General features: G+C 44.8%; 1 protein-coding gene across 2 annotated transcripts in view; it reads right to left on the bottom strand.

Moving 5' to 3' along the window:
- The window catches only part of LOC126412073 (myotubularin-related protein 13), a 251,951-nt gene that overhangs the window by 128,776 nt on the left and 109,524 nt on the right, over positions 1 to 13,651 (bottom strand). For both annotated transcript variants that reach the window (XM_050081473.1, XM_050081472.1), the window contains 3 exons: positions 12,515 to 12,670; positions 11,019 to 11,130; positions 10,746 to 10,914 (listed from right to left, as the gene is read on the bottom strand). In XM_050081473.1, coding sequence (XP_049937430.1) covers positions 10,746 to 10,914; positions 11,019 to 11,130; positions 12,515 to 12,670 — 437 coding nt within the window. The remainder of the gene's footprint in view (positions 1 to 10,745; positions 10,915 to 11,018; positions 11,131 to 12,514; positions 12,671 to 13,651) is intronic.

A 13,651-nucleotide genomic window follows, 5' to 3' on the forward strand; every position in this document is an offset into this window, starting at 1 on the left:
GATCGACGAAGGGAATCGATCGAATAGCTGGCCGAAGAAGAGAGACTGCAGCCTTGGCCGCTATATTTGCCGTCTCATTTCCACAGATACCAACGTGTCCTGGGAGCCAGAGGAACGCCACCGAGACGCCCCCCAGGTGGAGCAAGTGCAGACAGTCCTGAATCCGGTGGACCAGAGGGTGGACAGGGTAGAGAGCTTGAAGACTGAGGAGAGAGCTGAGAGAATCTGAACAGATAACATACTGTATCCGCTGATGGCGGTGGATGTATTGGACAGCCTGGAGAACAGCGTAAAGCTCCGCAGTATAAACCGAACACTGGTCGGGAAGCCGAAATCGATTTGGGCTGTCGCCAACAATATAGGCACTCCCTACACCTAACGATGTTTTCGAGCCATCAGTTTAAATAAATGTGGCTTCCTTCATTTGTGCACGTAGAGCAGCAAATGCACGACGATAAACAAGTGAAGGGGTACCATCCTTGGGAAATTGACAAAGGTCACAGAGCAGGCAGATCCGAGGACGGAGCCAAGGCAGTGCTGTACCCCAAGTTGTCAAGAAGGTTTTAGGCAAGCGGAAGGAAAGAGAATAGAGCAGTTGACGGAAGCGGACTCCTGGTGGTGGTAGGGAGGAAGGGCTGCTTGCATACCCTACACCCAAGGAGGCGTCGAAAAAAAATGTCATGAGCTGGATTAGCAGGCATGGAAGACAGATGGCTAGCATAACGACTCAGAAGGACTGCTCGCCGATTGGACAGCGGAGGTTCAGCGGTCTCAGCATAAAGGCTTCCCACGGGGCTGGTGTAAAAGGCTCCAGACACTAAACGTAATCCACGGTGGTGGATAGAGTCGAGACGCCGAAGAATAGACGGCCGAGCAGAGGAGTAAACTATGCTTCCATAGTCCAATTTCGAGCGCACTAAGGCGCGATAGAGGCGGAGAAGCACAGCTCGGTCCGCTCCCCAGGAGGTACCATTCAGGACACGGAGGGTGTTGAGGGATCGCAGACAGCGAGCCGAAAGATAAAAAACGTGGGAGGACCAGCACAGTTTTCTGTCAAACATAAGACTCAAGAATTTTAGCGACGTCCGAAAACGGAAGGTTGACAGGTCCTAGATGTAAGGAGGGTGGAAGAAACTCCTTACGTCACCAAAAATTAACACAAACGGTCTTACTGGGAGAAAAACGGAAGCCGGTTTCGATGCTCCAAGAGTGGAAGCGATCGAGACAGCCTTGAAGACGTCGTTCAAGAAGGTTGGTCCGTTGAGAGCTGTAGTAGATCACAAAATCGTCCAAATAGAGGGAGCCCAAGACATCAGGAAGGAGGCAATCCATAATTGGATTTATGGCAATGGCAAACAGTACAACACTTAGCACGGAGCACCGGAGTACCCCATTTTCTTGGGAGAAAGCACGGGAGAGAGTGGTGTTCACCTGCACTCTAAATGTGCGCTCTGCCATAAATTCGCGAAGAAAAAGGGGCAGCTGACCTCAAAAGCCCCAAGATAACAGTGTGCGGAGGATGCCTATCCTCCAACAGGTATCGTATGCTCTCTCCAGATCAAAAAATATTGCTACTATTTGGCGTTTCTGGAGAAAATTGTTCATTATGTAAGTGGAGAGAGCAACAAGATGGTCAACTGCAGAACGATGCTTTCGGAAACCGCATTTGGTAGGTGTTAAAAGACTGCGGGACTCCAGCCACCAAGCTAAACGGCAATTCACCATACACTCCAAAACCTCACGTACACTACTTGTGAGAGAAACGGGGCGATAGCTAGAGGGGAGATGTTTGTCCTTTCCAGGTTTCGGAACAGGAACGACGATAGCTTCCCGCCATCATCTGGGAAAAGTACTGTCGGTCCAAATTCGATTATAAAGGCGAAGGAGGCAACACAGACTATGGGTTGATAAATGCAGCAACATTTGGATGTGGATACCATCCGGTCCTGGGGTGGAGGAGAGAGAAGAAGAGAGTGCATTTGGAGTTCCCGCATGGAGAAGAAAGCTAGAGGTTGCACTTCCGCTGCACGTTTCTTCGGGAGAAACGCTGGCGGGTAATTTGAAGAGCTCGAAATCCCAGCAAAGTGTTGACCCAATGAGTTAGAAATTGCGACGGGGTCCACTAACGTATCACGCGCAACAGTGAGCCCAGAGACTGGGGAGAAACTAGGCGCGCCTGATAACCATCGAATCCGACTCCAAACTTCCGAGGACGGAGTGAAGGCGTTAAATGAGCTAATAAAGAATTTCCAGCTTGCCTTCTTGCTATCGCAGATGACGTGACGGCATCGCGCACGGAACTGCTTATAGGGGATACAGTTGGCCAAAGTAGGATGGTGGCGGAAAACGCGAAGAGCACATCGCCCCTCACGTATTGCGTCACGGCATGCCTCGTTCCACCAAGGAACTGGGGGGCGCCGGGGCAATTCGGAGGTGCGTGGTATTGAACGTTCCGCAGCTGTAAGAATAACGTCTGTAATATGTGTGACCTTATCGTCGACGCTAGGAAAGTGACTGTCATCGAATGTCGCTAGAGACGAAAAAAGTGTCCAATCGTCTTGGGCAAATTTCCAGCGTCGCAGGCGCATATATGGCAGTTGAGGCTGCAGTCTAAGGACACATGGAAAGTGGTCACTCAAGTGTGTATCATCAAGGGCGAACCATTTGAAGCGCCGAGCTAGCGGAACAGTACCGACCGAAAGGTCCAAATGAGAGAAATTTGTCGTGGAGGCAGACAAAAATGTAGGGACCCCAGTGTTGAGGCAAACTAGATCCACTTGGTGGCAGACGTCTAGCAATAGTGAGCCATGTGGACAAGAATGTGGAGATCCCCAAAGTGGGTGGTGGGCATTGAAGTCCCCAACCAGCAAATAGGGGGGTGGAAGCTGACCAAGAAGAAGAAGAAGAAGAAGAAGAAGAAGAAGAAGAAGACCAGCTCGTGCCATTGGTGTGGACGATGGAATGTATACAGTACAAAGAGAGAAAGTATATCCAGAAAGGGAAAGACGGACAGCGACAGCTTGGAACGAATTGTTTAAGGGGATTGGGTGATAATGGAGAGTATCATGGAGAAGAATCATGAGTCCTCCATGTGCTGGAGTGTCTTCAACAGAGGGGAGATCAAATCGGACGGACTGAAAATGGGGGACAACAAAGTGGTCATGGGGATGCAGCTTTGTTTCCTGAAGACAGAAGATGACCGGCGAGTAGGATCGTAAGAGGATCATCAATTCATCCCGATTGACTCGAATGCCGCGGATATGCCGGTGGACAATGGACATAGGGTAAACAGAAAATGGAGGAATGTGACCAAGGTTGCCGTCAACTCAATGACTGCTCAGAGCTTGCGACCGACAGCATGGAATGGCATTCAGCCGAAGGCAGAAGATCCTGATCCACAGGTTGTTCAGGAGCAGCTCCTGCCACCAGCGATTGGCCGGTTGATCGGCCGCCAGCAGTGCGCCTCGGCGACACAGAAAACAGCCGAGGGCGATTTCTGCCAGGTGGTGCTGTAGATGAGACACGCCTTGGTGGAGAAGGAGATGAACTGGGTTTCTTATTAGCCTTCTTGGAAACATGATGTTTAGATGAAGGAGGAACCGATGGTTGTGAAGTTGGGGTACGTAAAAAATCTTCACGAGTATGCTCTTTTTTCGAAGTCTTGGTGTCTCACTTTTGGGATAAGATTTAGCAGAACCCGATGAAGTGGTGAGGTTGAACGGGCGATCTTTGTGCTGGCCAATCTGATGACCTTGGCACTAAAGGTGAGGTCGCAAGTCTGCGTGGCCGCCTCCTTTGTTGGCCGAGGAGAAGCAAGGACAGTGCTGTATTTTCCTGTCTGAGGCACGGTGGGCTGTCGACTGGCGAATAATTTTCGAGCAGCAAAGGTCGACACCTTTTCCTTCACTCTGATTTCCTGAATGAGCTTTTCGTCTTTAAAAATGGGGCAATCTCGAGAGGAAGCAGTGTGGTCACCCATACAGTTGATGCAACGAGGGGATGGAGGTGGACAAGCACCCTCATGGGCATCCTTGCCACACTTAATACATTTGGCCAGATTGGAAAAGGACTGGCTCATGTGATTGAACCGCTGACACTGATAGCAATGCGTAGGGTTCGGGACGTAAGGGCGAACGGAAATTATCTCATAGCCTGCTTTGATTTTCGATGGGAGTTGAATTTTTTCAAATGTCAAGAAGACAGTGTGGGTTGGAATGATGTTCGTGTCAACCCTTTTCATAACTCTATGAACGGCCGTCACGCCCTGGTCAGACAGGTAGTGCTGAATTTCTTCGTCAGACAATCCGTCAAGGGAGCGTGTATAAACGACTCCACATGAGGAATTTAAAGTGCAGTGCGCTTCAACCCGGACAGGTAAGGTGTGGAGCAGTGAAGTACGCAGCAATTTTTGTGCCTGGAGGGCACTGACTGTTTCTTACAACAAGGTCCAATTCCGTAATCTGGAACAAGACTTTACAGGACCTGCAATTGAGTCGACGCCTTTCTGAATAATGAAAGGGTTCACCGTGGAGAAGTCGTGACCTTCGTCAGACTGAGAAACAACAAGCAACTGTGGCAAGAACTGTCTGTGGCTGAGACTCAGTGAACTTACGCTTGTAAGCAGACATAGTGGAAGATGAGGAAACCATTGCAGAAGAATCCCCCATGATTACCGGCGTCTCCGATGGTGCGCTCCACCCTTGTGGGGGCCCTCTCTGAGGGCACTCCCGCCTTAGGTGATTGTTCACACCTCAGGTCACACCTCCTGACAAATGGACGGAGGGACCAATCGGCACTTTCGGAAGGTATCAGCTCGGGTAATCACCCCTCCCTGGGCCTGGCCATTACCAGGGGGTACGTACGTGTCCTACCTGTCTACCCGGGGTGGGGAATTACGTGTTACCCCGTCACCCGCTACGCACGAAAATGCGTGGGTCGGCCTTCAGACACGCACAGGGAGGAAGAAAGAGAAAGGGAAAAACAAAGAAAGGGAAAGGAAAGAAGAGAGGTCTCAAACGCCGCAGCGGAAAAAAGGGTAAAGAGAAGAGGTAAGGAAAGGGAAGGACAAAGGAAGGATGAAGACATACAAGCAGAGAAGGCGAAGAATGCATTACATTTACGAGCATCCGTCTCCGGACATAGGCACAAACCATACTCCCAGAGGGGGAGAAAGGGAAGGAAAGAGCCAGAGGTGAGGGGAGAGGGGGCGAAGATGAGGGATGGGGAAGGATGCGGAAAAGGAAGGTATGCAGCCTGGAAAGAAAGGAGGGCCACATTAGCTCAGGGTCCCGTGCTCGCTACGCACGTGTCCACAAAAGAGTTGTGGACCCCCTGGGGGGGCGAACCAAAGTGCAGACCCCACCAGATGCTATCCCTGGGTGAGCACGGTTCCGACAGAATGCCCAATAATTACAGAAAGTTGGAGAGTGGTCATCACGGAAATGCGTTTCTTGGAGAACAAGACAGAACACAGAATAAGAGGAGACAAGACGTTGCATTTCCAGTAGGTGATGATAGTCTCTGTTGCAGTTCCACTCGACGATCCTGTGGCGTGAATGCAAGGTAGGCAAGAAGGAGCCGAGGAAGAGGTCAGGTCACTTTGTCAGTAGTTGTCACCAACAAGGATAGGGTGACATCCATAAATAATATGTCAGACTCAGGTTGTGAGAGGCAAGTTGGCATCTCCAGGGCCACCGGGGATGTCTTGTCGTGGGATTTAAGTTTCTTCTTCTTCTGTTTCTGAGGTGGAGGAGGGCAGGACACAGTGGGAGTACAGGCGCCTGCAAGATCGGGGACCGAAAGAGAGCGGGCGACCTTGGGGTGCACATATGGTGCGCCTCGTGGCCTTGTGGTGGTGAGAGTCTTCTGGCCTGAGAGACGCCGGGGAAAGGGTTCCTGGGAGGGAGCCCGATCACCGGTAGATGCCGAAGAAGGGGGACAGGGGGGGTGGGGGGGGGGGGTACTTCTTCGACCGGGGAGGGGGAGTAACCCCCTGCCCGGAAGTTGTGGGAACTGCAGGGGTGTTGGAGGGGAAAGTTGGGTGGGGCTGGAGTAAGGAGGGGGAGGAGGAGGAGGAGGAGGAGGAGGAAAGGAAATAACAGAGGAAAAAGTTGAAGACAGTGACACCACATGGAGTCTCTCATACTTTTGGCGAGCCTCAGCGTAAGACAGGTGGTCGGCACAGTTGACGCACACAGGCAGCAGAACACAAGGGCTTCCTATGGACTGGGTGGCCACAATCACCACACAAAGGATCCGCTATACAGCAGGAATACATATGCCCAAAACGAAAGCACCGCATAGGTGGAGGGATGTACGGGTTCACGTCACATCTGTAGCACATATCCTTGACCTTCTCTGGGAGGGTACCCCCTCGAAAGCCAAAATGAAGGTGCCAGTATCAGTGTGGTTGTCTTTGCGACCCTTCTGCACACGTTGAACAAAATGAATGCCACGCCGCTCCAGATTAACCCGGAGTTCCTCATCAGTTTGTAGGTTGAGGTCGCTATGAAAAATGACACCCTGGTCATATTCAGAGATTGGTAAGGAGTGATAGACACTGGGACATTGCCAAGATGATCACACGCATGAAGAGCTGCAGATTGGGTGGGAGAAGAAACTTGGAGCCCGACAGCATCTTACTAACAGACTCCAATTCACCAAATTTATTTTTTAAGCTTGATACCGCCCTGACCAGGGGCTCTCCCCATGGGCGCCACCCAGCCATAGCAAGGGCCATCTGGCATAGCGGCTGTTGCTGGGAGTTCCGATGCTCCAAGAAGACAAGCAACCACTCCTTGGCATACAACAGGGAGGGAACAGCTCAGGTATCAGTTGTGTGATCCCTGTGTTGTCAAGGGACTCAGCTGTACGAGTACATAACAGCCCCACTACATGGGCTGGCTACATGTGCTGGTGACCTAGCACAGTGGAAGGGGGCTACAGTGGGGAAGGGAGAGGATAAGGGAGGGGGGAAAGGAATCCACCCCGTAGATGCTAGGAAGAGAATACTTCCCCATATGGCTCACACTAAAAACAGGAAATTTTGAAGTGGCGGTTAAACCTCAAGTGAGGATAGAGACGCTGAAAGGGTGAAAAAACAGGCAAAAGGAACAAAACTGCAACCAATACAGGAAACGAGGGGAATAGCCAGGTCGACATAAATCAGAACACAGAGAGGGGAAGGAGGTGGCAATGGAGGAGGAGCTGGGATAGGGAGGGAGGGGCAGGGAGAAAGAAATGCAGCTAGGAAATGAAGAATGAGCTTCAATCGATGGCTTTGACCAGTCTTCAGAGATCACTGATGGTTGGCCTGATCGTGGTTCATCATGTACATTTTCCTGTCTTTCCTTGAAAGCTCTCATCCACTTCCTCTCTTTGCTGCCACTCACTGCATTGGGGCCATACTCTTCGCTTAAATGTCAATGAATTTCTGCTGTTCGAATGTTCCTTGCTGTCATTACTGGTCATATTTCACAGTTGGCAGGCTGATCAGTAGTTTTAAACATTTTACATTAACACTGCAAACAGCACACTGCGACAATACCAATGCAAATGGTGTCGTCTGATTAGCAAGAGAGTGTGTGCATGCACATTTTTATGTTCATGTGACATTTGATTATTTGCAGTGATTCAGATCTTACTTTTTGAATAATGCTCTTAATTCTATTGAATTTTTCACTCATTTCATAAATCTGTGATCAGTTGTGACCAATCTATTTATTCCAACTTGATTACTTCAGATAAAGACTCGTTTGTCAACTATAGATGACAACTCGTTTGTCAACTACAACCTAAAATTCTAGGTATTATAACTTGGTTCTGATGTAACATCACACACTCTTTCAACCATTACATAAAATTAAATTCTCTGTTCCTTTCCATATCAGTCTCTTTCCTTATGTTTACTTTATCAGCCATCTTCATGGTTCAACTTACCATACCTCGTTTCTCTTTTAAAAATTATACCCAGCTTTATCAATATGTACCGGAAGTCAGAATTATCTCTTTTTCTGAGTGACACGAGTTAAATGAGTTAATCCTGCAAAGGACAACTGTGTGTACTGCATATCTTAATTTTGACACCTTTTGAGAAAAGCCATTTGAAGCCATTACAGTATTTCAATTGAAAACCTTTGATTCTGATAACTAATGTTACTTAAAAGATGATGATTTAACTAGTATTAATTAATTACAGCACTGATGAATATACACAGGTAACACTTAATTCTTTGCAACAACAAAACCCAAATTCCGTTTTCTAATCCAGTGATCAAACAAAATAGTTTGATGCATCGCAAAAACATTTATTTTGATTTTATTCTGGCATTCTTTCCTAGAAATTTTTGTATGTGTTAGCCCTTCAAGATCTTTCCAATACAGTTGAAATGATACATCATCAACATAATTTGTTTTCAAATGGAACCAACAATTTGTGAGGAACGCTGAAGATAATTTAGATGCACTGAACTATCTATACACACTATTCAGTCATATTGTTGCGTAAGTAGGTGTGTACCCACGGAAACACAGTTAGAAATCGGAAACTAACGGAGTCTGAACTCAAGTTTCTTTTTTATTTCTTTCACATATAACAGGTTGTCAAGTAAGAGAATACATAAAAGAGAATCAACAACAAAGAGTAAAAAGGTAGGTATGATAATCACAGTTGACGGCTCTCTTCTCTGTGACTCCCGTGCGAACTGTGGAGAATAATCTGTGTGGTTGGTGCGAATTTTACGCGTCGGCTGCGATCGACGTGTGCAGTAGTCGCCACAATATTAATGTAACCACCTGTCAGAAGCCTGAATAACCACCCTTTACAGTGTGGAACACTGGGAGACATGCAGGAAGAGAGTCAACGAGGTTCTGGAGGGTACCAACAGGTTTGAGGCTTGTGGAGCCGTGCCGATTCCAGTGCAGTGGTCATCTGCACTAGCTTTCTAGGTTGAGAATCCATGTTGCATACATCCTGATCGAAATGGCCCACAGGTTCTCTATTGGGTTGAAATTAGAGTCTGGTGGCCATGGGAGTGTGGTAAACTCATCCTAGTGCTCTTCGAAGTGGTAAGTTGCCTTGTCCTGCTGGTAGAAGCTATCGTGCTGAGGAAAAACAAACTGTAAGTAGGGATGGACAAGGTCCCCATGGATTGATTCGTACTTGTGTTGATCCAATTGTTCCTTCCAGAATGATAAGATCATCCAGGGAATGCCACGAAAACATTCCCTAAAACATAATGCTCTCTTCTCTGGCCTGGACCCTTCCAACAATTGTTGCAAGATGTTTGCTTTCTCGTGTTTTACACTGTACACATCAATGGCCATCTGTTCACTGGAACATAAAAAACGTCATTCATTTGAATAGGTCACCTTTCTCCACTCACTGGATATCAAGTTGCATTCACAGCCAGTGAACTGCAAGATACATGGGTGCATGAACCAGACTTCTGCTGTGGAGGCCCATATGCAGCAATGTTCACTGAAACATCATTGAGGAGACACTGTTGGCAACCTCTTGGTCATGTCGCTGGTCATTTGCTCAACAGTTGCACATCTATTCACCCATACACATCTCCATAGTCGTCATTCACCCCTGCCACCCATGGCGCTGGTGCTCCACAGTTGCCTCAGTGCCAGCCATTTTGCCATGCACAGTATATTTTAATCACAGCAGCACACAAACAGTTTACAAATTTAGCCATTTTGAAAATGCTTCCACCCTCCTCCCAAAAGCCAATGATCATGCCCATTTGGAGATTAGATAAATAGTTCCGTTTCTGCATTATGTCACCTACTGCACTGTTCTCTGCATCCCCTGACACTTTGTATACCCTCCACTGCTAGTGCTGCCACCTGCTATCTGTGAATGTTTATTGCACATTTGTGCCTAAAATAGATGGCAGTCACATTAACGTGACTGTGCCATGTAATTGGATATTAACACAGCAACTTGAAATTACATGAAATTTAATCCGATTCATAAGATTTGTCATAATTCTGAAACACAGTTAGTTTGACACCATGAGAATGACAAGAAGCCCAGGGAAAACTATGCAGCCTCAGCTGAAGGAGAACAGTTGTGTGGACCGTTTTGGAGAGTGTCAAGTTAGTCAGACCAGTGACCCTGGTTTTTCAATTGTGTTAAATAATATGTTGGCAACACTGACTAGTGTGGATGCACATCACACATGCATCACACTAACCTGCACCATGCTGTGTTGGCAACCACAAGCCAGGTGTCTTGCTATCTAAAGCTACCCGTAAATCAAACAGCTAACTCTACAGTTAACTCATCTGGCCAAGCAACATTTTTACAGCCCTTTATGATCCAACAAGTTACTTCATGGAACTATCTACACAAATGTCTTGTGCATTAACTCCTCTATGGCTCTAGTATGCATTTTGCTCTTTTAACATCCAGAACCTAATAAATGTCCTATTGTCCTGCTGAAAGTAAGTTACATGGCTCCTCTGTCTAATTCTAGTGTAAAGTTAGCTGTGCTGTCTTGTACATTACTTTGGGTGATTTTTGTCATTAACTGCTGTTTACAATCATACACAGGTCCCCCTGACCTATATGCTATTCAGTACTCACACTGGTACTGCGGCATCTCACAAGGTACATCACTTAAAATGTTACAGCATATATAACCAATATTGATGCAATGTGAGCCAGTAATGGATTAGGAGACAGCCAAGGATATCTAATTATAATTGTTCTCAAATCTATGAAACATTTCACTGACCTGTTTGTTATGCTATTGCTCGCTCTCTCTTCATCATATGCCGAGTCCTGCTTGTGGTTCCGACAACTGCTATCAACTGGCACCAACAAGTACACCATTCGATTTGCGTAATGTATGGCTTGACTATACAATGTTGATTCTTCACTGTTAACTAACTCAGCCTGCTTGTCTGAAATTTCCAGTCAATTTATTCATAAGACTCAAAAATACGAAAATCAAAACAGTTTTTGAATCACATAGATCAAAGTAACATTGAGTTGTTAACAGGTTTACCTGTTTCCAGAGTTGGCCAAATTCTCATTTGCTCCGCAGCAATCTCCAAGGCAGATGGCTCTTGAACACGACTGAATCCTGATCTACGATCCTTCCATGAGAATTCTTTATTCTGAAAATATTATGGAAACTACCAATTTTGTAACTTTAATTAATATCACATTCAATAGGCAGGTATTAATCATTCAGTACACAACCTTTTCTTGTTTTATTTTCAAGTGCAATCTTATGTACTGGAAACACTCTACTCAAAGGGCACAAATACTCATTTTTGTTTGCTGTTTTGAAAGTGAGCACACAAGCAATAAAGAGAAGGATACAGATAGCTTTATGCAGCAAGGGAAGTGGACTGTCCTCAGATCACAAGAGAAGTCACTCACAACACTGTGGAGACAGTAAAGACTTTTGTTGTTTCATGAGCAGATTAATGAGAAGCAGCATAATGGACTTCAAAGTAAAAGACAGACAGCCAAATGATAGTTGACAATATATATCCATATAAGTTTAACTTCAGTGTATGATATGCAATACAGTTTAAAATGTGCAACACATTAGCGCATTTAAGTAACATTTATAATTCGCTATTCAGCAGCATTGTATCTTCCATGCAAAGGATTATGATTCATAAAATGTAAGGAGCAGAATGCTGGTTCAAAAATATAGGCCTTTTTTTAAAATGAAGTGACTGATTTACCATCAATTTGGAGCAGATATAGTAGAGTTTATTTTTCAAAATATATTTATTATGGAAGGATGTGTTTTTGCAGGAAAAATACTAAACACACTTGGTTAAGTGATGTAACACATTTCTTCCATATTACCAAAACAGTGTATCCTTTCATGGAAGAGAACTTGCAAATGTATCAACACTGTTAAAAGCTGCCTCTAAATCTGTATGGTTTTACAGCAATATTAAACCTAATCCTCCAGAATACAAGTCCAGTGGTTTAACCACTGTCTCTCCTCATTTGATTAAAGCTCTTGAAGCTCACAATATGAAACTTTATTTTCCTTACATAACAAGGAACCAGTAACTTTAGAGTTGTCCGTCTTCAAACAACACAACGGTATGCGATAGTAGGGAAGAAATTCTGTCAAAAAATAATGATGAAGTGCACAAATGTGACAATTACGTATCATTTTACTTATTGCACTTTAACATAAACAATAAAATTAAAGCTTTTACAACTAATATGAGTTAATGTCACTGACCATAACATGTCCAGGGACAACTAAGTGAATGGGAACAGTATATACTCTTCTTCATTTTTGCACTACTAAACAAATTTTCCCTATGTTTTTATTATGTTTAATGCTGAAAAGCTGAGGAAGAAAAAGACCTACGTAAGTTGCAGTAAATTCACATATTAAACAAAATACAAAAACTGAAATGAATACTGTTATGGCAGGTTTATTTTTGGTAACTATCAATGTGTAGAATGGTAATATGAATAGAAAAGAAAATTACAAAAAAGCAGTTTGCTAGAAATACTTACATCCCGAGGGCTGATAGGACTCAGAACACCATCACAACTTAATCGTGACTGTGGACTTGTTTCAATGCGGGGTAAATACAGAGCTTTAATATCCTTTTGAACGTCTTGATAAAATGCTGCCTCCCAAAACTGTTGATTCTGCCAGACCGCATGTTCCTATAAAACAGAAGTGAAGCCTCACCACAACAGCATTCTAATGTGATGTTCTGCTACTACTTACCTTAATTTTTGATCAAATGACAGGAATAAGCAACTTAATGGATATGTGTTTTTTCTTACATGGAAATTTGTGTTTTACCACAACAAATATTACTTCATAAACAACATAACACAAAGAGACTGTTAAGGAATATTAAGATACTGAAATGTGGAAAAACGTAAATTTCTGTCAGAACCACTCAGATATGAAAAGTTCAAATAAAAGTTTCAGTGGGACCTAGAATGTGGTCCTCTGTGAGAAAAAGCGTTTTAACAGGTGTAATATAATTCTGCTGAACTACCAGTTTTTGTCAAACTACGATGGATGGAAAGCACATAAGCAGAGATGTGACACTTTTAGCTGCAACATAAAACTGCTTGGAAATGTCTCTCCTTTCATTTCAGTCTTTATACTTACACAATTCCTTTTTAGAAAGTACTCTTAATATATTCAAGCATCTGCCAGTCAAAGTTTTTCTAGCATTTGAATGATGATCTAACATGGATCTAACAAACCTGTGACTATTTGTGCTGTCATTCTTTGTATACATTCAAATCCCCTGTTAGTCATCTGTGGTATGAGTACCACACACTTTAGCAGTATTCTAAGATGGGACACAGAAGTATTTTGTCAGTAGTTTCAATTGTAGATTGATTGCAATTTCCCAGTGTCTTGCCAACTAACCAAAATCTGACACCTGATTTATCTATTACTGAACGTATGTGCTCATCCACAGAGTGTATACGTGGACAAGGAAAAAAAAAAATTCCGGATTTTTCCCGGATTTCTCGGTTTAAAACACACTTTCTCCCGGGTGAAAATACACTTTTTCCATGTTAAGTGACAGTATACTCTTCCATGGCACTGAAAAACTCATCAATCCTTTGAATGTTTATGGGTTTATATGCTAACGTAGAATTTCCCGGCACTTTAGAGAA

The sequence above is a fragment of the Schistocerca serialis genome, chromosome 7 (genome assembly GCF_023864345.2).
Source record: "Schistocerca serialis cubense isolate TAMUIC-IGC-003099 chromosome 7, iqSchSeri2.2, whole genome shotgun sequence".
NCBI lineage: Eukaryota > Metazoa > Arthropoda > Insecta > Orthoptera > Acrididae > Schistocerca > Schistocerca serialis.